The sequence below is a fragment of the Thunnus maccoyii genome, chromosome 5 (genome assembly GCF_910596095.1).
Source record: "Thunnus maccoyii chromosome 5, fThuMac1.1, whole genome shotgun sequence".
In the NCBI taxonomy this organism is placed as follows: domain Eukaryota; kingdom Metazoa; phylum Chordata; class Actinopteri; order Scombriformes; family Scombridae; genus Thunnus; species Thunnus maccoyii.
Genome location: NC_056537.1, coordinates 21,084,103 through 21,111,655, shown reverse-complemented (window position 1 = coordinate 21,111,655; position 27,553 = coordinate 21,084,103). Strand labels below are relative to the sequence as shown.

The 27,553-nt window shown below is 39.5% G+C and overlaps 1 protein-coding gene across 1 annotated transcript; it reads right to left on the bottom strand.

Moving 5' to 3' along the window:
* Nucleotides 1-3,583: 3,583 nt before the first annotated feature.
* On the bottom strand, nucleotides 3,584-20,959 carry slc17a8 (solute carrier family 17 member 8). Its single transcript, XM_042412522.1, has 14 exons — nucleotides 19,437-20,959; nucleotides 18,977-19,093; nucleotides 15,168-17,364; nucleotides 12,830-13,085; nucleotides 12,517-12,635; nucleotides 10,465-10,579; nucleotides 10,251-10,338; nucleotides 9,463-9,549; nucleotides 8,043-8,185; nucleotides 7,760-7,909; nucleotides 7,509-7,641; nucleotides 5,981-6,091; nucleotides 5,422-5,549; nucleotides 3,584-4,941 (listed from the first exon to the last, which is right to left on the bottom strand). The coding sequence occupies exons 3-14, from the start codon at nucleotides 15,266-15,268 to the stop codon at nucleotides 4,612-4,614; spliced, it is 1,761 nt and encodes a 586-aa protein (XP_042268456.1). The 5' UTR covers nucleotides 15,269-17,364; nucleotides 18,977-19,093; nucleotides 19,437-20,959; the 3' UTR covers nucleotides 3,584-4,611.
* Between the last annotated feature and the right edge of the window lie 6,594 nt (nucleotides 20,960-27,553).

The window sequence follows — 27,553 nt, the reverse complement described above, 5'->3', positions numbered from 1 at the left end:
TTTTTAATTAACTTGGTGTAATTTCCCCTGAGGTCCAAAAGCAACCCACAAGGATACAGAAACCTCGAGTTCATTTTAACAGCCCACACAGCCAAACATACCTCTCTCCCCGTCAGACACAGTGGCACACCACGGGCTCATAAGAAGTCATGTGTTCACCAGTGAACATGAAATGCATTAATAGTCGGTCTCGTAGTCCTTACCTTATCCCTGTCAGATGATGTCTCTGTTTTTCCTGCTTTGTAACTTTCTTCTTCAGCCTTATTTCTGATATCCACACTGTGAGCTACAGTTCCATCAATATTTGCTGATGCACATCAAGCTGCTTGTGTCTGGACTCCAGCAAGAGCATGTGTGACCAGTTGAGGTCAGGGAGAAATGGATGGTGGTTATTAATTAAACTGTCCATCCCTGTCCATGTCAACTCCCTCCCTCCAAACACACTCTCTAAAAAAATCCCTCTTTATCTCACCAAGACAAGAGGCTGCCACATGAATCCTCCAGCAGATTACAAATCCCACCCACATACACAAACAACACACATGGAACATATACATGCAGTGATTAACACGACACAAACAACTGAGAGCAAACCGAGGAGAAATTCTGCTATTAGTCCAGTAGTTTATTGGACTTATCTTAGAATAAAACTGAATGTCTTCTGTCACTGTAACAACTTGGCTACACTACAATTTTATATTTTCACAAGGATAAAAAAAAAATTTAGGTTATCAAAGAAAAACACAGAAGGAAACTATGTGGCAATCATCTGTCCTTGAACTGATCAAAGCCATTTTATCATATGACTGTAATGTGCAGTGACAGTCAACACCAGATTTGTTTATATTGGCACATACTGTACCTCACCTAACCTGTTGTCTTTGTGTACTCTAATATGGACACATAAAATCTAATTTTTCTTGTCTTTACATTCTTTAATTTGTCCAAAAACAATAGTTTAATCATTGATGGGTTGTTGCTCCATCAGAAGAGGCCCTTCTGAGTCAACAGACAGTCTCTCTGAAATAAACAGAACCTTTGCCATTGGCTGCTGGCTGTTTGTGGACTATCTGGTCTGTGTTTGAGAGCATGTGAGGAATGAGTTGGCAGCAGTGGCCTCTGGACAGATACAACTATGTTGTACATATTTATAAGTTACATGTACAGCTTCAGGGCTCTCACAAGTATTGATGAGGTTATTTTACAACTATTTTATATTTCCATGTCCATTTTCTATGATGAGGACAACAGCAGATATTGGGTGTCGGTCTGGGCTTTTGTCTTTCCTTTTACCTTGGTGTTTTGTTACTCATCCCAGACAAATTGTATTGCAAGTGACACACACATTAAATATCAAATGGACACAAAGTAGTATTTTTAAGTGTTTAACTTATGTATGTTAACTTCCAAAGTAAAAAGACCCTCTGACTGTCATCTTTTGAAGTGGTAGTAGTTTGGAGAAGCAAGTCTGACACTGGTGACGAATATCCTGTCCAGTAATTATCTTCCGTGGTGAAAATGAGTCAGTGGCGGATAAGGTCAGATAAGACAAAGGATGTTTACCAAAGCGTGATGGGAAACAGCCGTCTTTGGAATATTTAAAAATATAGACATCTAATTTGAGTCCACTAACATAAACAAGCAGTGTTAGGGAGAGTCTATTTTGTCAAGTAGTTGCAGAAGATAATGAGAATTTAACTTGACTAAATGGTGCATTGTGCCTTTATGAAGGCTTTATATGAATAATTTGAGTGTAAAATTCTATACTATACTATACTATACTCTATTATACTATACTATACTATACTATACTATACTATACTATACTATAGTGTGAGAAGGCACAAGTGTTCTTGTACTTCTTTTTAGCCTTTAAAACAGTCTTTTTAGCCATGCTAGCAACATGGCTCTCAGGATGGCAATCGGCTCACCACTTCGGTCTGGACTTAAATATCTCAACAACTGTTGGATTTATTGCCATGAAAGTTTGTACATACAGTACATTCATGTTCCCCAGATGAAACCAAATGACTTACTTTTCCTGTAGCACCACCATAATGTTGATGTTCGTGGTTTTGAGTGAAATGGATTATTGGATAGATTGTTATGAAATTTGGTGTACACATTCATGTCCATGACTTTTCATTTAATGCCAACACCAGGTCATGGTCCAGTACTTTGGTTTATGATGAAATACCTGCAAACTGACAGTCCCATCAGTCCTAGCAAAATTAGCATGTAACACACTAAACTAAAGCCCACTTTTCAGACATAAAATATGTAGCACTGCTGACTTCATCAAGCTGCTAGTGATGACTTTTTGTAAATTAGACACTGGTGACTTGATATGGTTCAGGTTTATTTCAACATGATGTATTTCCCATAAATGTGGCCATAATAAACATGATTTTAAAATGAATCATTAAACATTTGTCTCAGAACACAGAAACAAACTATAGCTGCCATTACAGATAACGGCATATGGATCCACATCCTGAGCAATTTGCTGGCTAACCTACCTGCATATTCATCTGTGCACTGAATTAATCTGTAAAACTGAAGCTGAATGGAAACCTAGTCACAGGCTCATGTGTAAAGGAACTGACACGCATGTTGCTCTGGATGTTGATCCCATTTTCAGTTCGATAGCTAACTCATTAGCCATAATGGCTGCTAATAGTGGCTCGTTTGTGTTTGTTTTGAAATGATTCATGTAAAAATCTTGTTTATTTGGAAAACTTTAGGAGGCTCACGCAAGTTAGAATGAAACAACGGCCACATTTATGGCAAATACACCAGGTTGAAATAAACCAGAATTAGCCTTTAATGTTCCTCCTTACCTCTTCATTCACATCTGACATGCCATTTACCGAAAAAAAACTTGCGTGATATTTGGGAGTAGAGAAAGAGAGCAGTGAGTTGAAAATGTAAGTTAGTTAAAAAGCCAGGAAGGAGACTTTTTTTTGTTCATTTAAGGATATTAAAGAGTGAATCCTGCTGCATGTTTTATGAAGTCAGACATGCATGATCTTCAGTTGCCAATCTCCTATTGATCAGATATGAGAAGATTAAAATCATCTCTTGCAGAGAGCTACTGCTGTGACCTTACATAAAACAGCATTTTGAGGGTGAACATGGTAAACATTATACTTGCTATTAGCGACCTAGCACTGTCAACGTTACCGTGTTGCCTTGCTAACTTTGCATTTAGCTCAAAGCAGCTCTGTGCCTAAGTACACCCAACAGAGATGCTAGTATTGCTGTAGACCAGAAAACTAGGCTTGTTTTCTTTTCTTCTTCTTCTTCTTTTTTTTTGAATACATAAAGTAAAATGCAATGGTGAAAAACTCATGCACATTATTCAATAATCCTCCAATGCAATCCAGAATAATCCAGAATATTGAAGCTCTTTATGGAATTTATGTTTCTAAACAATCTTAATACAGAATAGAAAGGTAGCATATTTCATTTCTTGTGTGTTAAAGTAAAGTGCAAATCAAACCAATGCTCTCTCCAACAACAAGATAATTTACTGTACAAAACTGTTTTTCTGTTCTTTCACAGTAATGATAAACAGTGGGTGTAAATTTCCCATACTTTTTTTTATGATTAAAGTGAAACATTACAGTACGTTATTTTTAGAAACAGACTGGGTCTCCGTGTATCAAACACTGAGAAACCACAAAAAAAGACACTAGAAGAATAAATTATTATGCTGGTTATGTGTTACTCTAAATGCTTCATGGAGTAACATCAGTACTGAACTCAGCATCCATTTCATCCCATTATGAGCTCACAGCACTATAAATAATGAAGCTGATATAATGCTGGAAGAAATGCATCACAAATGGAGGGTGAACTAGATCTGCCCAGAAAAGAAGAGCGAGCGAAGCGGTGATATAGTGCAATCATTCAGCAACAACAAATACATACAAGCAACAAAAAAAAACAACAAAAAAAACAAACAAACATTAACACTGTGGTTTGCTGTCAAACCCATTATTACATTCCAGTAGCACGTCTCTTTTCACGTTGCATAGCTGACACAAAACATTTCAAAATCTGTCCACAAGTTTAAAAGTAAGCTACATAAAGTTCAGTCAACGTTTGCTTGCACAGACAGAGTACGATCAACGCAGGTTGCAGGAAAAGTGAAGTCGGGTTTGAAAGTTGACGTGTGTTGCTGATGTTCTTTTAACACTAGTCGGTTCATGAATGTTGTCGTTTGTGGTTTAGTTGCCATGATACCAAGCATACTACTCTATAGTCAGTGTAGATTACATTTATTGTTCAAGTGTCTCATCCATCATCGTAATTTCTGCTTCTATTATGTATTTGCTGATGTTTCTTTCATTCTTGTTGAAAGTTTGATTCCTAATAAAAATATGTGTTAGAATTTGGACTTCCTTAATGTCGTGTTTCATTATGAATTATGAGTTATCACAGTAAAACTGGTGTATCGACCAAAATGAGGACAGGCTGGTTTGAGGTACATATGATGTTGCTGCTCCGGACAGCTCTCTGATGTTTCTGACATTTCCACAGGTGTGAAACTGAAGCTTCAGCCTTGATCAAGTTTGAGAGTTTTGGAAGTCCTTGGCCCCACAGGGCTCACTGGTACCCGTCCTGGTAATCCCCATTCCCGTAGTGTTCCTCCTCCTCTTGCATGGTCACCCCTCTCTTCTTTTTCCAACCCTGTTTCCGACCAGATGAATTGTCTGTGGTTCCATAACTCTTTTTGGGGGCTGTCATGTTCTCGCTATTGATCTCTGTCTCTTCAGCCAGCTCATCTTCATCAATAATGCCACATTTATCCTCGCTTGTGCCCTCAGGGTTGGCCCAGTCCTGCTGCTCTCCCGAAGCAAAGATAGCGTAGAAGATGACCCCTGAGTAATGCACCATGGACGCAATAACAAAGACATTCTGCCACTCCAGACGAGTCTGTGGGGAGATGAATAGAGGCAATGAATATCCTGTCAGAAGCAGAATAACTGATCTGTCAATGATGTACCTCTGAGGTAATGCTGTAAATCCACTGCCTTACTCAGGGTATGGGAAATACTACAACTGCAAAGTGTATAATAAATTTTACAGCGCTATAAATTATTAATAACAGCCTTTGATAGGTGCAAGATTATTACAGAAATTCTGTGTTTCACCAAAAAGCAAGCCTGATATATTTTATACATGCAGTGAGGGGAAACCTCAGTGATGGACACTGTCTCTTAGTTACTGATGATGTTTTATACATTTATAGAGGACTGGGAGTGGCTTTACACACAATAATTAAAAATAAAAGAAATAATTTAATCAGTTCAGTTTCAATATGAAATGAACAAATAGGAAATCTTCAGTTACAGTCAAGATAAGAGCAAAATATGATGAAACAAGTTGTCAGAGTTGCAAATTAGCCTGTTGTACCTTGTGTTTTGTCAGCGCTCCAACAATAAGAGGACACACCATTCCAGACAGCGTTCCCACCCCGTTAGAAATCCCCATTAGGATGCTGGCATAGCGGGGAGCGATATCCAGATGATTGACATTAAAACCTAACAACACAGTATACACAATAACGTTTGATTATCATAGCAACTGAATACATTCTCTTTGTCAAAAGTGAATGTGGTTTAGATCCACACACAAATTTTGATGTTTTTGGTTTCCTTGACTACGGTTTATGAAATATTCAGGAGCAGTGCCTGTGTGAAGGCTTGGCAGACTAATGCATGTATACTGCATCACACCCAAAGGAAAAGAAAACAGCATTGCACTTTCTAGACAGGTCTTTCATAATCCAAAAGACGGAGCTGTAACACAGAGAGAGGCACAAAAGAAAAAAAAGTGGATCTGCAACATCCATCCTGTGCAGTTACATGTTTTCAACCAACTGTTAAACAAAACCTTTACATTTTAGGTTTAGTTAAGACTCTTGAATTTAAGGTGAAACACAAACATTTCTTTGGTGCTGCTGTGGAAATACCTGAGATGGCGAATCCACTGAAGCCTACAGCCAGCACCAGGAAGGAGATGGCCACCGCACGAGTGTGAGAAAACCCAACAACCAGCAGTAGAGTAGCCTCCATACCAAATCCTGTAAAGATTAAGCATGTGTATCATTACTTAATGTGAGAAACACCATAATAAATCAGCAATGAATACCCATGTATCTGTAAGAAATGTATCAATAACCCCAAACATACAGACCAAATGGAAACGCTTGGTACTGCTGCCAGAGTGGGAGTCTATGGTTCAAGCACAAGTTCCTGAAAATTACATTAAGCATGCTCTGGGGAGGGGAAGGGAGGTCTACAGGATAGATAAATTGAAAATAACTATTTTTAAATCACAGTTTTAATAACAGGTCATTAATTTTAATTAATTAATTTTTAATTTTATACACCCAACTTTTTTTATAGATGGTTTACAGGCGGAAGTAGCCAAGTCGCCATTAGTGTGGTTGCACCTCACTTGTAAACTCGCATATAACACTATAATTTATCTAAAAGGATCTCACTGTTTGGACGCTTTTGCCAAGAAATAAATCCAAGATATCTCATAAAAGCAGTTATATGTTGAAAATATAGTCATCTAATGCCATTAAAATACAGGTTATAATCAACTAAACTTACTGTTTCAGCAAAATTTTGTGCAGTTTTTACAGACCGCTATTTACTGTGCTGTGCCATTATTAGCTGTGCTGTTATTATCAGCTGCTCTAAAAAGAAACTGACACCTTGGAAAAAACGGAAAATAAAACTCAGTCTTTCATAAATCTCCATTAAATCCTCATGTTTCAATCATATTTGGACCAACCAGGTACCGCTAAAGATGGAGTGATCTACCTACACGGGGCTGAATTCACTGACCTGTTGATAGCTTGGTAACTTTATTGCGTTTCCAAGCTGAAATTCCACTTTTACAGTATCATGTGTTTCCACTTTTTTATTAGCTTAAATTATGCTTTTATTCCGATTCTGATTACAATGAAGACATCATGGGATTTGATGATTTAAATCATAAACTAACAAGTTCAGAGAAGGACAGAAGCCTTACATTAACATTATTTTTTCACAAAGCCTGCATCCTAAATAATTTCAGACTACTGTTTAGAGACTGAATAACTTCCACTTTCACACAGACTACCTTCATCTGTTGACTGTAATTTACCCAAACATCCCTGCTCTCACTGCAAAGCTAGCTCAAAAGCAATGGCTAACACATCTGGAGCCTATAAAAATGCTATCTTGATATAAATGTTGCTGTTGAAATTATCAACAGCTAAACGATTATTATTTGTGTATTAGTTATAACAATTAACAAGTATGAAACAAATGTTGCATTGCATTCACAATGAATAGGCTAATCATCTACAATACCGTCGGAAGGTGAAATAACAATAACAAAAAAACAGCTTTGAAATAAAGTATCAATAAAGGAAGTATGATTTGGGGGCCCTGTAAAACCGGAGCGTGTGTTAATTTCCAATATAAAGTTTAACAATGACATACCTCCACAGTTCATGAGTTTCCTCACATTTGTGGTGGACATGATTTTGTTACTGCGTAAGAAGTCAGCCAGCTGTCCTCCAATTGGAACAACAATTGTCATCACCATATGGGGGAAAGCAGACAGGAGCCCCACCTGCAGGGAGATTATACATTCAGAAAGTCATAATGGAAATCAGTCCTATGATTTAAAAAGTCTGTCTTTATGGATATTTGTCATTTTTCAGTTGAAGAGTTGAAACTATGAGGCCAACCTTACTGATGGGGAAGCCAAAGACTTCCTCAAAATACGCCGGCTGGCTGATGAGAAGCAGGTAGAACGTCCAACTACGGCAAAAGTTGGCCACGATGATGGCATAGACGGGCATGGAGGTAAAGAAACGACGCCACGGAGTCTTGAATTTCTGTAATTGGGAGACAGAAGTCAATGTACTGTATGCCGTTTGTGCTGTGTGTGTGCCAGGATTTTAGTGAAATGATAAAAAATTGCACTGTGATACCCTGAAATTTACAGCATACAGTGTCACACATACACACCTCAGTCACACTTAGCTGGCGCATTGTTTCACCGATGGTGGTTTCGATGTATGTCCTCTCCTCATCTGTGATTGTGGGATGGTCAGCAGGACTTCCATATGCCAGCAGTAGCCATAGGACATACCATACAATCCCAAAAACACCTTTTCATGAAACAACAACAAAGAGAGTGAATGTAAAGTACCAGTCAAAAGTTTGGACACCTTTCCATTGCCTTGAATACGAAAGTGTGTCCAAACTTTTGACTGGTATTATACATATACACTTAAAGATGTTTATCTGTGTAGTGGAGGCCTTTTAAGGTGTTACAGAGCAGGAGGGGCAGGACAGACTAATTAAAACAAGCCCAGACCTACTCTAGGTCTTAATAATGAAACACAAAGTTTAGTTTCATTATTAAAAAGAAATGAACATGGTGTGAGCCACAGAGCCCAGACAGGAAAATGCTAATTTACACCAATAAATCATGAGATCATATCACAGCAGAACCAAAGTAGATTTTTATTAAAACACATTTGGCAAAGTATGAATTTTCTGTCAGTGTTAATCGTTTTAATCAAACTCAGAACCAATTCAGATAAGGTTTATTGTGCAAAGAATACAAAGTACAACTGCTAATGAGAAACGTATTATGAAAACCACTCTGCATGTCACCCAGCTGACACCTGGTGTATTCTGAGTCATCCTTTACAAGTTGTTTACTTAAATATTGGTAATCTGTTAATAAATACTTGTATTAATCCATTAATTTTGCAGTTATACATGTTGATAAGTTGTTAATTGGGATTTGGGTTAAAAGGGATTTGGGTCTCTGCAATTTACTCTAGAAGTTCTAAGTGATCCATTACAGTGTATTTCTGATGAGTCAATGAGCTAAAAAGGCAAATATCCTGCTGGAGGATAGACCACAGCCCAGAGGATTTTTTTCACAACCTGGCAACCCAAAGGTTGTTCTTACTAATAGCTTACACAAGATTTATAAAGCATTAGTCAATTATTTATTACTTAAAACCATTTGTAAAGGGTAACTAAGTAGAAAGTAATATCCTTAGTTAAAATGACATGAACAAAATGCAAGGTGGTTGATAACCTCAGCTCTAAAATAACTCACAAAACATGGAGATCCCTTGCACAGCATAATGTTAAACAAGTCCTCTAAAAGGCAGTTATCATTGTCTGTATATAAAACGAATACAAGGAAGTTTGGTTTTATTCCAAAGCCATAAAACAGCCACAGTTAAAGCAACAGATTGGCCCCTGCCTAAAACTTTTTTTTTGTATTTGCTTTCATTGTATTTTATCTTAACATGAACATACAACATCTTGTATTCTTTGTATTCTACATTGCTTTTTATTTGTGTGAATGAACTGTTGTGCTATTATTTTACATTTGTGATGTTTGTGCAAACATCAGTCTTACCATAAATATAAAAGACAGAAGACCACCCGACATACTGAACCAGCACTCCAGCTAAAGGCATGGCGATCACCGCTCCTGCATAGGATCCTGGGAACAATGGGAGCAATGGGTGTCATATAGCAATGTCAAGGTATTATTATGCCAAGCAGTAACATCAGATATGTGATAATTATCTAAAAATATTTCAAATATTAAAAAAATATCTTTATTTTTCTTTCTCTCAAGTTTGAATAAAACTACTTAAAACTGTAACTTTCTTACAAGGAAACTGACTCTAATGTGATAAAACCACACTGTGTAAATGTGTCTTAATAAAAACAAATCAAAGAAACACATTAGTTTCATTGAATAAACATCGTCAAAATGAGTCATTGGCACAGCCACCACAGAGAGGGTGTTTTAATGTGTTTCCTATTATCTGACAGATTCATGAACACAGTTGTTTTGAATGGAGCAGGGAGCATGAGAGTGCTTTTGGATAGTGAGCAATGCGACACTTCATTTAGGTGAATAGAGGGAAAAGCTCCTTCAGAGTACGCAGGTGAGCCGTGTTCATTTACAGACAATGTCAAGAGGGTTTTGATGCATGGGTTGTCATGGTACCAGTTCAAAGTGTAACACAGTTATTTTAATTTCTGGAGCAGCAGCACTGGACCACATCTGAAAAACAAGTGTGATTTGTAAGGCTGTGTAAACTGGACAAACGGGTTTGTAACAGCCTTGTGTTGTGGTCAGTTTGGGAATATTTTTGGAGTGTTTTGACAAGACAAAACAGAAGCCTCACTCACCACAGAAAGAAGTGGTGGCCAGTCGACTCCGTTCAAGAGGTGGTGCCCATTTAGACCACATCCCATGGCATGCTGGGTAGGTAACACCCTAGCAGGGTCATGTGACAGTGGATGTTAATGGTCAAATATCAACTTGAAAGGGAACTTTGGATTCACTAATAAAGAAGAATCATCATTTGCAAATTTTTTTAACCATCACTATCTTTTTTCTTACCTCCACTAAGCCCTGCAGGATGCGAACAAACATGACACAACCGTAGTGTACCCTCGCTGCTGATGGGATGAACATATTCAGCACTGACGTCAGGAAGATGGCAGCTCCAAACACCCTGTAGAAAAACTGGCATGTCATCCCTTTGTGCAAAGGTATCATTAATGTCCACCTGAATCACTTAATTAAAGATGAAATGATTTCACGTTTTGGGAAACATTACTCGTTTTCTTGCTGAGAGTTGGATGAGAAGATCAATACTGCTCTCATATGTCCGATGCATATGAGGCTGCAGCCAATTCGCTTAGCACAAAGACTGGAAACAGGAGCAAACAGTTAGCCTAGCTCTATAACAAAGGTAACAAAATCCACCAAAAAACACTACTGAAGTTCATTAATTATGTTTTGTTTATTTTATACAAAAACCAACATGTAACAACAACAATTTTACAGGGGGTGATGTGCTGGATTATTTCTTCATTGGCTCCAGTTGCCAGACAACCATTGAAGACTCCAGAAACATTGCTCTCGGGCAAGAAATCATCTAGCACGTAAACCCCTGTGAGATGGTGAATTGTTGTTTTGGCCCATAATTTTTGTATGGATTAAACAAATGGGACATAACAATGAGCTTAAGAGGTGCTAGTACGCAGATTTTTTTTTTTACCTTTGGACAGAACCAGGCTAGCTTTTTCCCCGTTTCAAGTCTTTGTGCTAAACTAAGCTAACTGGCTGCTGGCTTCATACAGATATGAGAGTGGTATCTTGTCATATACCTCTCAGCAAGAAGGCAAATAAGCATGCTTTCCAAAATGTCCAACTATTCCTTTAAAGCCTTATCCTGGAAAAAAGGTGTAATTTGATATTATTTGGTGCACCTCCAATTACTTAATTCCAACTAATTGCTAATGTGACCTACATAGTATTTTAGTTTGTGCACAGCAGGCCTGTTAAACATGCAAAACAGTGAAATTCATCAACAGGCAAACATACAAATAAACATGGAGAGTAAAATTTCCAATAATAAATCAATAATGATATTTACTTTGGCTTAAATGGAACAATTATTTCAAGGAAATTCTTGTTTTCCCTAAAATTGGTATCAAATTACACACAACATTCAACCATGACTGTTGAATGTTGTGATATTGTTCAGATATTTTTGTAACAGCTAAAAACACAACAAACACATGCTACCCAGTGTCTGGAAGCTACTGTAGATGTCTAATATTGGCAGGCAGTATATCTCACGGTCAAAGCATCTCAGTCAGCCTTATAATGAGACAGATCTCACGCCTCTGCCTTTCATGGACTGAGATAATGACATCCCATTCAATCCACAAGTTTCTGCTTCATCACCGCAGCACGGCTTAGCTCCCTTCTCGTTCCTCCTTCACCTCATCCCCCCCTTCCTTCTCTTTTTCCAAAACAGTGTGTAAGTGACACTTGTAATATTCCAGTGGCTGGTGTTTCAGAAAGAAATCAGAGGCAGGATCTTTCATTATTAACTCTGTCAGTGGCGTGTCCTCTTTTCCTGTGAAGCTTTTATTACAGGACTGCTATCTGCTCCATCAGTACCGCTCACCGCACCGTACAGCTTTAACCCTTTAACCACACAGGGCCGAGGAGGCACTCCCCGCAAACCTTTATCATTTTTTAGTCTTTCTTGTGATCCTGTCTTAACATATGTGGTCAGGGCTGCAGCTATCATGACTTCATCCTAAACCCAAGGAAAAAAGTAAAAGCAAAAGAGAAAAACCATCATCTGTCACCTCACCTCAAATGTAACCGTTTCTATCTCATGGTCAATAGCTGTTTGCACTAGGTTAAGGGTTGCAACAATTATTTTCAGCACTGATTAGTCAATAAATGTCAGACAAAAGTGAAAAATGCCCCTCACAACTACCCAAGTCCAAAGCAACATTATCAAATTGCTTATTTTTTCTAACCAACAGTCTAAAAACCAAATATATTTAATTAATAGTCATATAAAACTTAGATCACAGTGTTACAGATAAACTATTAACAGTTATGAAGTCATTAAGGGCATGTGACCTGTTGGCGGACAGCTTGTTTGAGATAAAACCGCCAGGGATTTGAGTGACAATGTAGCCCCAGAAGAAGGAGCCGTGGATCAGCCCCACTGTCTCTGGGTCCCAGTTAAACTGAGCTTTCTGGAAAGGAAGAAAAAAAGACTTTGAGGGGAGCACATATAAAATATGGTAATAATCATACAGTTGATTAAAATTGAAGTAGTTTTTAATTTGCCAACAAACGTCATTTGGTACAAAAAGAGTTGAGTAAGTTTAAGTTAAATTATAATTTAGTCTGCTTTGTAAGGGTCTGAAAAGGTTTAACCTCCAGCTACCTGAAGCACCGGAGTCCCATTGATATAAACAGTGTTGTTGTTCACCATCTCTACAATGGCCACACCAAGGTTGCAGCGGATGCCGAAGGAGATGCAGAAACCCAACCCACTGAGGATGGCGATGATGTAGCGCTTGGGCAGACCACCACAGTTACAGTCCAGCAGTGGGGCAGGACGCGGTGCTGATGCCACTGGACGCCCATCCTCTGTTAGTTCAATGTTGTCCTCTTCTTCTACATTACTACCATCTATTTTCCTGAGGAGCAAATGGCAGGAAACAAATTCAACTTTGCAATAAATGTAGGTGATAATCAGCGGTATCAATCTATTGTTATCTCTTCAGCCTGAAGTAGAGACATTTGTCTTCATCCATATTCTTCCTGCACTTTCAACTCCCCCTGTGTTAAACTCTGTAATATTTTTAAAGCTGAATTTAGCTGCAAGTCATACAGTAGTATACATACAGTAGTATACATAGTTTTGTGCATGATGGTCATGTCACAGTCCGGTCATTTTGTCTATAACTTCTGGGAAATGTGGCAACAAAATAGCACAATAACATGAATCTTTCTGCTCTCTTGCAGAGGGCAGCATGTGAAGCCAAGTCACATGACTAAAAAGGTCACAGTACTTCTTTCATCAGGTTGCTTTAAGGTGCATCACTCTCTAGACCTGCTCCACTACCCAGAGTCCATCTCTTTCATTGTTTTCCCCCCAACACCCATAAACTGCTTTCATCTCCTGCAGCAGATCTACGCTGCAGTTCTTAAGACATTTACAGGAAACTGGGATTAGTTTTTGACATCAAAAATTTAAAAAACAAATCTAATTCACACTTTTATTTCAGGGTTTTAAGAACAACTCGTGTCTTTTAAATGGTAACAACTGGCTTATTTGTCCTGTCACCTATTTTATATCATTAAATAATACTGCTATAAATACAGTCAGTCTATTCGTAGACTTAGGAATAAGTTTACATCTCCTCACAGCCTTCAGTGACATCAATTAGGCGACAGTGCAGAGTAACAGATACAGAAAACCATCCTGGATACCAATATCAAAGACCTGAATAAGACCCTTGTCAGCCTTAATCTGTTTGAAATTCTCATGATTTTGAATTGAAAGAACAGTGCAGCCCATAAACAACTACATCAAACATTGTGTACAAGCTGCATTAATGTAAAAAAACACATCCTTTCAGTATCCTTTCATATATTTTCCTAAAATATGTATATGTTCAAAAACAGGGTTAAAGGTTCCTTACCTGATCACCGACTTCATGTGCTCAGTTTTTAAAATGTGGTGGAACTTGACCACTGTTGCATTCACCAAAATGGCTTGTTTGTTCATTGCAAAAAAATGTTGTTAACTGGCCATATTTTAAAAAGAAATGACAAATGTGTTTGAGGTAACACAAGGTCCAGATCAATGTCAGGCTATTCACATCATACATGAACTGTTTGATTCAAGCTTAACATACATTTGCAAAGAAACAACAGAACATATTGACTAATTTGACTATTTTTACTTTTGATCAGACAAAATCAAATTATCTACTTGAATAAATTTCATTACTTCATTTTGTCCCACATTGCCATCCAATAAAAATCATTTTTACAATCTTGTGTGCTCAATAATAAGAATTCATTGAGATGAAAAATGTTCATTATTTCAAAAATCTACAAAGATGGGTTTATTTTTATTATTAGATCTACATTCATTGATCAACAGCAAAAACTAAAGATATTCCCATTTCCACTTTTTTGTAATTTTGAAGTCAATACATTCCCTTTATACATGACAAAAGTAGGCTACATATATATTAATGATACACACACACAATTCATTTTCCAGGAAATTGCATACTTAGTACTTTATCACTGAAAATGACAACAATCTTCCTTATATATGGAGGTTCCCCATTACCCCTGCCACACTCACACTCACACACACACAGATCCCTCTGTGAAATATGTATCAGATATGAAATATGTATTCATGTCTTAAAATAAGATCTGTGATTACATCACTGGAATTGCAGGGAAAGCACAAGAATCAAATATTTATTTATCGTCAGGATCTCTGAGAACACGTTGGGCTTAATGTGGTTGCTTCCAGGCTCTGCATATCCCTCTGACACTGCTGTTCAGTTGTTTTAAAAATTACATCTCTACCGTGAATACAATATATGGATAATGAGTGAAAAGACTGCTTTGCTTATATGTCATTCGACTGCTATTTGCAGTTGAACGACTTCTAAAAAACTTTTGAGTGTGTGGATCAAACACACAAAGCCTTCATGCCTCATTCTCACCATTCTCCATACAAACTCTCTCACCTTTGCAGTTTTCCCAGAGAGTCCCCCACTGTGTTCTTCACTTCCTCCTTCCCTGGCTTAAGCACCTGTTCCTTCAAACCTGCTAACCCACCAAAAGGCATTTTCTCTGTGTCTTTGCTTTCTTGGCTCCTTTATCTCAAAACAGTGTCTTGATACGTCACTAACACACTTTGTTCTGAGAAAGGAGAAAAAAAAATCCACTAGATGTTCTTCTTCATCCTTCTTGAGTTTGTGGCACTGGGGATTGGCTCCACCTTTCAGTGGTGCCAAGGCTCCCTCAGAGGTAACACAGACTTTACCCTTCCACCCTTCTCCGATGTGAAGAGAGGAATTAGTGCAGAGGTGGAGGGAGGGATGATGTTGTATTCCTCAATGTACAAGGCACCATTCAGCCTCTGGAACGTGTTTCATCTCCAAAAGATCCAGTTTAGAGAAAGATTTATAAATATACATAGGAATATATAGCAAATTGAAGTGTAGAATCCAGTTTTTAGTCTCTAGGCATTGTGAGCCCCTTTTGTCTGCAGCTGAACTGAACGAATCGCTCAGATCTCCTCTCCATCTCATAACTCAACCAGTCAGGATGAGGAGGGGCAGGTGTAGCTGGTTTTCCAAAACCCAGCCCCTTGCTTTACACATTACCATTATCCTCATCGTCATCAATATCTTCCCCAGCACCACCCCTTTAGCTAGTTAGGTTCATCTGATCTCAGCCCAGTGGATGAACAATTAAATATGCATGAGCTTGACTAGTTGCATTGAGAAGAGACGAGAGTAGCTAGACTGGACTGCTGTGGTGTAAAATGGGAGCGGGTGAAATCTAAGACACAACCATCAAGTTCCAGGTTTACACTCCCAGCTTTTCCATGTCCGCTATTTACAGTTGTTACAGTTATGAGGGAACAACAGAAACCATAACTGCTGCAATAATGCTGTTTCTCTCTAACTATTTGACACTGATGGGCATTTTCCTGAAATGCTTATGTTGCAAGCAGGGGCAGCTCATGATTTTCCAGAGTGAGTTTCCTTCCTTTCAGATCATCAAATATGCAGCATTTTAAAAATGTAGAAATTGAGATTTTAAAATTTAAGCAGTAGACTGGATGGTGTGGGCCTGAGCTCAGAGAGTCTGTTTTACCAATGGCTGTTGTAGAGCGACAGGGTGGTGTTGGTACGCCAGCTGTTTATGCACTCTGAGCGCTCCGTTCCCAATGGACACTCTTTCAATAACTAAGGTTCTTCAGACCAGAAATATCACAGCTCCATTACAGTAACATCCAAAGGAAATCGCCTTTTTGTTTTTGTAAGTACTGTATGGCATGAAAATGAGATTCTTCCTCAGAAATTAGATTAATCAGTGAAGTAAAATTGTAAGATCAGATTGGATTAGATGGATTTTGATTTTCTTTGGTTGCTATAGTATAGTATAGTATGCTATAGTTATCAGATTAACACAAATATCAAATTCAACCAGCATGACTAAAGCATATGTCTAAGAATTGAGTAGATATAATAACATGGCAGTGAAGTAAAAAGGACACATCCCAAACAGAAGCAAGAGACGGTCTATGACACTGTTCTTCTCTGCTTCCCAGGAACAGTAGTATTGGCCTTAAATACAGCAATGCAAATATTAAATTTAGCAAACAGTTGTTTTAAATTAATTATGTGATGTGACTTGTGATGCAAAATCATTTCTAAATGTAATACCTGCCAAGGGCATTTTAAATAAAAATGGTCCCTGCAGGAAGTCCTTCCATTGCTAAATAAGTCATGCCTACCATCTAGTGGTTGGGATGAGGAAGTGACACAAGTGTTCATCAAGTGTTACTGGAGAGACACATGCAATCAATACTTTTCAAAAGGTCAGCATTATTAAATAATCATTGAGAGCCCCCTTGTGGATGAATAAAATAGCCTGTTTTATTAGGTTAATTTCTGTGCCACCATCTGTTCAGCTCTGGATCATGTAGCGTCTTGGCCAGTCAGGGAAGGACACCGATAACTGCTGTATCCTGTTTCCAGCTTCATGCTCTGTAGCGGTTGGTGTGTTGCTGATAGTTCACCACATCAAAGTAAGTTGCCACGTTGACATTTTCATCTCTTTTCCAATAATTTCATACTGGATTTCTTTCATTTAAAGACTTTTGTGAACTGAGAGATCATGTGTGTCCATGAGACTGTAAGACAAATAATTCTGTTGAGAAGTTTAAGAAATATTATTGTTATTTTTGTTGCCTGTTAAAATCCATGACTTTGGTTAAGTAAATGCACTTTCTGTGTATAATGCTCATTTATTTCATTTGATGTATGTGTGGATCAACTCAGCTACAGTTAAGGAGCCTTAGTGCAGTAACTTTGCTTTCATAATTGAGTAAGCTCTCTGTTTGCTTAACATGTTGCTGTTGTAGATATTATACATCAGTTGAATTGGTATTCTCTCCACATTTTTTGCTCTTAAGACTTCAGCACATTCAACTGAAATATAATAATAACTACATTAAAATACCAAGTCTCAGCTTTAATTTGAGTAGATTTATATTACAATAGAAGAAAGTATATCACCCTAACCCCACAAAGATAGAAAAATCAGTTTGTGTGTGTGTGTGTGTGTCAGTACAAATTGCCACATAGAAAAACCAGTTTGTGTGTGTGTGTGTGTATATGTATGTGTGTGTATATGAGTGTAAATATATCAACAATAGAGAAAGTTTGTTTGTATGTATGTGTATGTGTTTCAGTAAAAAATTTATGTATGTATGTGTGTGTGTGTGTGTGTGTGTGTGTGTATATATATATGTATGTATGTATGTATGTATGTATGTATGTATGTATGTGTATATATATGTACTATAATTTGTGGTGCAACACAATCAGTTATGTGCCTTTTCTGTGTTCCCTTCACACTGGCACAGTGACAGTTGGACACGGTCCTTTAAACTATGGTAACGCAGTGACATTCTTCCTAGCAGGACAAAAACACAGCGTGACTGCGCTTATTCCAGCCCAAGCTTTTTCATCACTGACTGGAGATGTTACAGTTGCTGCTGTAGCAGCAGCTCCCCCATGCCAGCGAACCACCGGCCTGTGTTTTTACCTTGCAAAGTTTGGCCCTAAAGCAAGTAGTGCTAATCTCCTTGCAGTTTAGTCACAACGGGAAACGCCAGGACGTTTCTCCGTTTCTCTGCCTCCACACCGAGTTTCCAGACCTCAAGCAGCCCGTCTTCTCATTGTCTGCCGCCAAGCATGGGGTGGAACACTACATCACCACCACCAGCCCACCAGTATATGCCCAGGCTCGACACCTCGACCCAGCCAAGCTCACCATTGCCAAGGTAGAGTTTGCATCTTTTGCCACTCCAACAGCTCATGGGCTTCACCTCTCAACATGGCCCCAAAGCCTGGGAGCAGGTGGCACAACTGGGCCTCAACCATATGGTCAGACAAAGGCAGGCCTACTTGTAAACTCTGAAGCCTGACAACAAGGCCGCCTTTGTCCTTTAATCCCTGAAACAAAGGAATAGCACCAAAAGGCTGCTCACACAGTCTACATCTCCCAGCCTGCCCTGCAGATCGCACATTGGTGTGAATCTCAGAGAGCCCCAAATTCTTGTCTCTCATTAGCAGAGATGCTCCAACACCAGAGGGAGTCACAGCAACACAGCCGTGACGTCACAGCAGCTTTAAGTACCAGGTGCACAGAAAAACCCATCGCCTTTCCATTGTAGCCATGCTGGAGGAAGCTTTACTTTCTCTGTGAGCCACTTTACTAAAGGAGGAAACTACCATGCACGTGTATTTCCCCTCACCGAGTTTGAAGATCCTCCCCTCACTGGATGAGCTGAGACTTCTCCCTGTGATCAACCGAGCACAACTGCCAGATCCGAAAAGAGGCAAGTGTTGCAACCCAGAGCTCTCCTGTTTGCCTGCAGAAGGAAGAAAAGGATTTCTTCATGAAGACATGGATAACTTCTATGCCCCACTGCCCTCCAACTGAGTCGACTCTCCCATGTTTCGCTGCTACGCATCGAGAAACCTGCAGTCGCTAACCCACCATGAGCCAGCGTTTCTTTCTTTTCCTCTCTTTTGCTACTAACCCTGTTTACGCACACACATAGACACTCACACCCATGCACACATTTAACTTATCCTATTGTTACAGACACATGTTAAGCCGGCAGATGCTATCTTACTATTATCTCTGATCAAAACACTGCAGTCACATCTGCCATTTGATCCTCGCGTGACGCAACTTTGTCCCATACTCACGTCCGCCATCTAAACTTTTGTGCTCCGCAAAAGTTTGCGGTCGGCACCCCTGGGGCCTGTGCTGATGTTTGCCTTGGTGTGAGGCACTTTGTTGCTTTCGAGTGCCAGGCTGTCATTCTCTGAGGCTTGGATCCCCAGGAATCTGGTGTCTACCTCATGCCCTCTAGCTGGGTGTACGCACGTCTCCCATGCCAGCTGTGCGTACCTCTGAATCACTCACTCCGCTGTGAGCCGGCTTTTTTTTCTTTTCCTCTGTCTTGCTACTAACTCTGTTTACACGCACACATGTACATAAACACTCACACCCATACACACATTTAACTATCACAGATAACACAGATAAGTTGGCAACAGAGCTAACATCTGCTCCCAAGTTATCCTATTGTTAGAGACACATGTCAAACTGGCTGTAGTCTCTCCTCCCGTAGTCACATCCGCCATCTAAACTCTCGCGCAACATCATCATCCCAGATCACCATCCACCATCTTGTGTTTACTTGTTGTGATAAAAGGCTGGTTGAGAGACTCAGAGCTCAGACTCAAACCTTCTTCATTCACCCATGGATGCTGATATCCCTCAGATATTAGAATTCTAGGTGAATTCCTTTTATTAGACTACCCTACTGTTTCGGGGTGATGCCCCGTATTATTAATTTGTATTAATAATTGTATTGATTTTAATAATTTATTACCTTTGATAATTATCAATTATTGCTCATAATCAAACATGCCCCTCCCAGCACCGACAGCACGCATGCAGCATCTACCACCACCTCAACAACGCAACAACACCTGACCACTACCCAGTCCTACACATACAGGACTTTTCCATCCACCTGGCTGGAAAAGTCATGTTTTCCAAAGTGGACCTTGTCCGTGGATACCACCATGGGGATGTCCACATCCACCCGCTAGATATCCTCAAAATGACGTTGATCACACCGTTTGGACTGTTCCAGTTCTTGCGCATGTTGTTCAGCCTGACTTGACTAGTCAGGTCTAGGGTTTAAGGGCTAAGTATCAATACTAGTCCTAACCTGGAGTTTGTAGAAAAGGGGGAAACGAGGAGGTGGGTTAGCTTACTGAGTTCACAGACCCATTAGCAGGTTAGCAGTTAGTAGGTCCCTCAGACTAGGCCTCACCAATGCTGGTCTCTACTCTTATGAGCGGCGAGCTAAGTCTGGGACTTTCAGTTCAGTTCAGGTTGTTGGTGGATGGATCCTGTAATAAAACAGAGTTGGTTTTCCACAAAAGTCCATGAGCGAAAAAGTTGTGAAGCTGTAGTGTATCTTGAGTAGCACTTCCAAAAACTGGCTACTCTCGTGTTGACTCAACTTGCACCACTCATTCAACTGCCGCGCTCCCCCAGCTGAGCCTCATCAAGTCATTAGATAAATTCAGTGGCTGTGCGCACACCTCACACTGATGTCCTTTTTATTGACACAAGCTTAACCATGGCTCATTATTCTCTCGATGAAAACCAGTCCAAAATGTTTAGGGAAAAGAGGAACCATAACCCTCCCATCACTCCTTACTTTTCTCTCCCCTTACAACAAAAAACAACAACTAAAAAACAAGAAAACATCTGGATCCAACCTATTTGTTTTTCTTCTCTTTTTGTTTTATCCTTTTTATATGAATAATTTTCTCTTTTCTTAAAATCAACAATACAGACATGACATTAGTAACCCTCATTAGTAACAAGTCTAACTACTCTGGAGTTGTGACTATCAGTTTGAAAGACTACACAAATGTATAATCTAATCTAAAAGTCTTTTGTCTCCATTAATTCACATGCATTACTATCAATGATGCACCTCCCAAACTTTTCAACATACACAATACATATGCTCATCCCCTTGACAGAGTGTCTGCAATAACATTTTCTTTCCCTGGTAAATGCATTACCGTCAGATTATGTGGTTGCAAAATTAAACTCCACAGAACACTCTCTGACTGGATGTTTTGAACTTTGACAGAAATGTAAGTGGGTTGTGATCAGTGAGAACTACCAGATCACTTCCAGTGCTAAAGACAGGACAAGAGCCAGAGCTTCCTTCTCCGTGGAATATTGCTTCTGATGGCGATCCAGTTTCTTAGAGAAGTATGCAACAGGCCTGTCTATTCCTGATGCATCAGTCTGTAGTAGCATCGCCCCACTCCAACATCACATGCATCCACTTCAAGCTTGAATGGGACAGAGAAGTTTGGAGCCACTAGCATTGGTTCACCAGCTAGAATAGCTTTAACCATTTCCAGAGCTTTCTGACAATAGACTGACCAGCTTAATCTAACTCCCTTTTTCAACAAGTTTGTGAGTGGTGTTGCAACAAAGACCACATCATCTAGATATGTTAGTGTTCTGCAATCCAGAGGTTACCAAATTCATTAACCTCTGAAAGGTTGCTGGCACATTCTTCATGCCAAATGGGAGAACCTGACAGCGATACAAACATTCTGGCATCATAATTGCAGACACATCTTTGGCTCTTTCTGTCAACGGCACATGCCCTTTAACAAGTCACATTTTGACACGTACTGTGAATTTCCAATCTTATCAATTCAGTCCTCCAGCCTAGGTACAGGATATACATGGGTTTTAGTCACATTATTTACCTTTTGGTAATCAATGCAAGGATGCACAGTAAAATCGGGCTTGGGAACCAGGACTAAGGAAGAACTCCATTGACTTGAGCCTTGTTTAATGACACCAATTTCTTCCATGAAATTCTGGTTTCACCTGGGCCCATTTCTGTGGGTTAATCTGGTACAGATGTTGCTTAATGGGGGTTGCCTCACCATTGTCTATTCATGGGTTATTAAATTTGTTAAGCAAGGGGTATCTCTAAACAGAGGACTATACTGGTCTACTAGATAGTAATATATCCTCTCTCTGCTCTGTGGTGAGATAACTCAGTGACTCTCTAAGATTGGCCAGGGTGCTGGAATTCTTAAGCCTAGCCGTAACTATCCACAGCAACCTGAGACTTTATACACACAGTGGACGAAGTGTCACAAGTATAATAAGGTTTCAAGAGACTGATGTGACATAATCGTGATTTCTGTCTCCGTTCGGGTGTCTCAACAACATAACTGTAATCAACCACTTTCTTAATAACCTTAATGTACCATAGAATTTCACTCCCATTTTGGCAAAGGACCAACACAATCAATCAGTACTCTTTAGAAAGGTTCCTCCATGACAGGTGGAGGGCAGAGAGTAGCAGCTGGAATTGTCTGGTTAGGCTTGTCCACAACCTGACAAGCATGACAACTGAGACAGTACAAAACTACATCTTAATGCATCTTGGGCCAGTAGAAATGTCTGCTGATTTTTGCTTGAGTTTTCCGGATGCTTAAATGACCAGCCATGGATACTTCATGGGCTAAATGCAGGACTTCCTTCCTGAAATTCTCAGGCAACACAATGTGGGTAATAACGGTCCACCTCTCCTCTGCAGGACAATCACAAGGCTGCCATTTCCTCAACAAGACTCCATGTTTGATAAAGAAACATTCAGCTACATCTTTTAGCTGTCTGTCTTAATGGAGCTACAGAAGGATTGTTTTCTTGCTCTGATATAAGGGCTTCCTGAGAAAACTGGGAGCAGGAGGATGCCTCAGCTTGCCTAGCTAAAAAGGTATCAGCCATGGCACCAGACAGTTCATCCTGCTCGACTGAATTTCCCTTTTCAGCAGCAAGAGCCTGAGCATGTGCCACCACACATCCCATAAACACCTCAGGGTGTTCTCTCTCCAAAGCCATGGTCTCAGGGACCTCACAAGGTTTCTCACTCACAACAGGAGTCACACAAACCTGAGTACCAGCCAAGTCATTGTCCCAAACAAAGGCAATTCATTCAACCAGCAAGGTTGACTCCAGAACACCTTCTGCAAAGGAGCACTAATAAAACCACCTACCACACCCTTCACTAGGGTAGAAGATTTTAAATAGGCGGTAGGTCTATGACACCCTGAACCATTAAGGACTGCATGGAACCTGTCTCCCACAAGATGGATATAGGCATCATTTCCCTATCGGGTGCACCAGAAACCACTCCTTTTGACACAAAACCTTCAAACCCCTTCACTATTGGGCAGGATGGTGGGTTCAAATTGTCTACTTCACAGGGACCAGTCTGTGTCTGGGCACGAATTAACTAATCAACAATTTCTTTTCTTGAGACTGGGACAACTGGACTTTATATTACTTGGCTTTTTGCAGTAATGGCAGATGATGTCATTTCTAAGAAAATATGGCTTCTCATACCTTTTCCCTGACCCTTGAGACTGAACAGATGTGGGCAGCCTCTGCAAGCCTGTCAGTGGCAGCCTGCCTCCTATCCTGTCTGCCAAACTTTCCTTTCCAAGACACTTCTCTGTGAGTTTACTCGTAAGAATCTTCTGCCATAGCAGCTTTTCTCAACTCAGTGACACGCTTCTCATTTAGTTGTATTTCCATATGCCGGGGTAAACTGGTTTTACACTGCTCCACCAGCATAAGTTACCACAACTCTTGAAAGGTATGCATGTTAGTGCTTGCTAACCACCTGTCAAACACAACCTCCTGTTGCTAAACCAAATCAAGGAAAGTCTCACTTGATTTTCACTGCAGAGACCTGAACCTCTGTTGGTAGGCTTCTGGCACCACCTAATTGGCTGCAAAATCCACCTTCCTCACAGCATCATAGTCTCTGCTGTCGGAAGCATCTAGAGCTGCATAAGCTTTCTTGGCTTTACCCTCAAGCGCACTCTGGATTAGCCACATTCACCTATTCTCAGGCTACTCTAGCTCTTTGGAAATTTTCTGTAAAGCTTCAAAGAAAAAGAAACTACATTATCAAAATTAAACTTTGGCATGGGTTTTAAACAGATGTAAACATCAAAACAAGCTTTTTGCTTATATTGTAAGGCACTATCGCTCACTTTAGGCTTCTCTTGCTCTAATGCCAACTTTGCTAAATCAAGCCTCTGCTCTTGTTCTCTTGCTGCCATCTATGTTAACTCAAGCTGAAACATCCACTCCTCCTCTCTCTCTCTCCGCTCTTTCCCTCTCTCTCTCTCTGCTTTCTCTCTCCTCCTCTGTTTCTCTCTCCTGTACAGGATCATGCAGGCATAACACTGAAATGAAAGTCTCCACAATCTCTGGCTTTCTAGTCTCTTGATTTATACCTACCTCACAATATCGAACTACTGCAAGCAAATCTTCCTTTCTAAGCTTAAGCAACTCATTGCGCCCAAAATTGCTTCCACAAAACTCCTCTACCTTGAAAGTTGCCATTGTTACCATTAGTAACTGCTCACCAAAGTAGGCTAACCAAGAGAGACAAGACCCTCACAAAATTACCTCTAAGGTAACTATTACCAAATAGCCTTAGCAACAAAACATATAACCTGCTAAGAAAAGGTAGCACATTGGTTTCTATATTCCCACAAATCGATATACTCATAACCTGCACACAGCGCTCATGACAATGCTACTCACAGATAGACCACAAACCGAACTGTTTGCAGCAAACACCAGAAAATCACCAGCCATAACTAGCTAAGTAGCTATCACCTAACCAACTAAACCAACCTGTTATCGCCAACCTATAGACTTATATCCCCGTTTTTAACCTCAACACACAGGTTAATGTATTCCCTAACTTCCCTTCTAGCTAGCTACATTTTACATATATACATAACCATCTGTTTTAAGTGAGAAGTTAGCACCGTGCAGCTATTCTACCCATAGCTGTATGTCCATGGTCTACTTCTAAATTTAGCAACATACAGCTTTTCCCAAGCTGAATCGAACTAAATTGTGTCTCCTCTCAAAAACAGAATGCTTGGATGTAACTCACCAACTGAAGTCTAATCGCTAAACCAGTTTTATCGAACATTAATAGATATTAATCTTTGAATATATCCCGGATGAGCCTCCAAATTATGTTACGGACTAGTCAGGTCTGGGGGTTAAGGGCTAAGTATCAACACTAGTCCTAACCTGGAGTGTGTAGAAAAGGGGGAAACGAGGGAGGACAAAGAAGCAGTTGGATTGATTTCAAAGACTAGAGAAATAGCTGGGAGGTGGGTTAGCTTACTGAGTTCACAGGCCCAGTAGCAGTTAATAGGTCCTTCAGACTAGGCTGTGCAAACACTGGTCTTTGCTCTTGTGAGCAGCGAACTCCATCTGGGCCTTTCAATTCAGTTGTTGGTGGATCACCGAACTAAAACAGAGATGGTTTTCCACAAAAGTCCATGAGTGGGAAAGGTGTTAAGCTGTAGTGTGTCCTGAGTAGCACTTCCAAAAACTGGTGTCTCTCATGTTGACTCAACTTGCACCACTCATTAAAGTGCCACGCTCCCCCAGCTGAGCCTCATCACATCATTAGAAGATTCCAGTGGATACACACGCACCTCACAGTGACGTCCTTTATATCGTCACACAGCTTAACCGCACCTCATTATTATCACTCAATGAAAACTAGTCCAAAGTGTTTATGAAAAGGAAAAAGGAAAAAGAGGAACTATAACCCCCCATCACTCCTAACAGTATGAACAGTATGTATTTATGTATCTACAATATGTATGTATGTATGTATGTATGTACAGTATGTATGTATATATGTGTGTATGTGTGCGTGTGTATGTATTTGTGTGTATGTATGTGTATGTATTGATGTATGTATGTGTTCACACACACACGCACACACAAACATACTTACATACACAGACATATACACACAAACACACACACACATACATACATGCATACACAGACATACGCACATACACACACACACATACATAAATACACACACATACATACACACAAATACATACACACCCACACATACACACATATATACATACATACTGTACATACATACATACATATTGTACATACATAAATACACACTGCTCATACTGTTAGGAGTGATGGGGGGTTATAATTCCTCTTTTTCCTTTTTCCTTTTCAGAAACACTTTGGACTAGTTTTCATTGAGTGATAATAATGAGGTGCGGTTAAGCTGTGTGACGATATAAAGGACGTCACTGTGAGGTACATGTGTATCCACTGGAGTCATCTAATGATGTGATGAGGCTCAGCTGGGGGAGCGTGGCACTTTAATGAGTGGTGCGAGTTGAGTCAACATGAGAGACACCAGTTTTTGTAAGTGCTACTCAGGACACACTACAGCTTAGCACCTTTCCCACTCATGGACTTTTGTGGAAAACCATCTCTCTTTTAGTTCATACATACATGCACACACATACATACAAACAAATATACATACATACATACATACATGCATTCACACATATACATACATGCACATACATATACAGATACACACATACAAACACACACACACACATACATACAAACACACACACATATACATATGTACTTACATACATACATACACACATACATTCACACACATACATATATACACACATACATACAGACACACACACACACACACACACACATACATGCACACATACATTCTTACATACATACACACATACAAACACACACACACACACATGCATACATACATACATACATACAAACACACACACACAAACACACACACATGCATACATACATACATACAAACACACGTACATGCACACACATACATACACACATACATACATACATACATACATACATACATTCATAGATACTTACAGACACAAACATACTTACATACATACAAATACACACATACATACATACGTACATACATACAAACACACACACACACACACATACATACGTACTTACATACATACAGACACACGCACACATACATATACAGAAACATACATACAAACACACACACACACGCATACATACATACATACACACATACACACATTCATACATACATACAAACACACACACACACACATATACAGAAACATACATACAAACACATACACACACACATACATACTTATATACATACACACATACATACATACAAACACACACGTACATGCACACACATACATACAAACACACATTCACACACACATGCATACATACATACATACATACAAACATACACACATACATACATACACACAAACATACATACATACACACATACATACAT

What these genes read in the sequence shown, in the direction of transcription:
- slc17a8 (XM_042412522.1), bottom strand. Translation starts at nt 15,268, where the DNA reads ATGCCTTTTGGTGGGTTAGCAGGTTTGAAGGAACAGGTGCTTAAGCCA. An exon ending in AACAAGCTGTCCGCCAACAG is followed by an intron (nt 10,580 to 12,516) that starts GTCACATGCCCT and finishes GTTTTTCTACAG; the next exon opens with GGTGTTTGGAGCTGCCATCT. An exon ending in TTCTGTCTTTTATATTTATG is followed by an intron (nt 8,186 to 9,462) that starts GTAAGACTGATG and finishes TTTCATGAAAAG; the next exon opens with GTGTTTTTGGGATTGTATGG.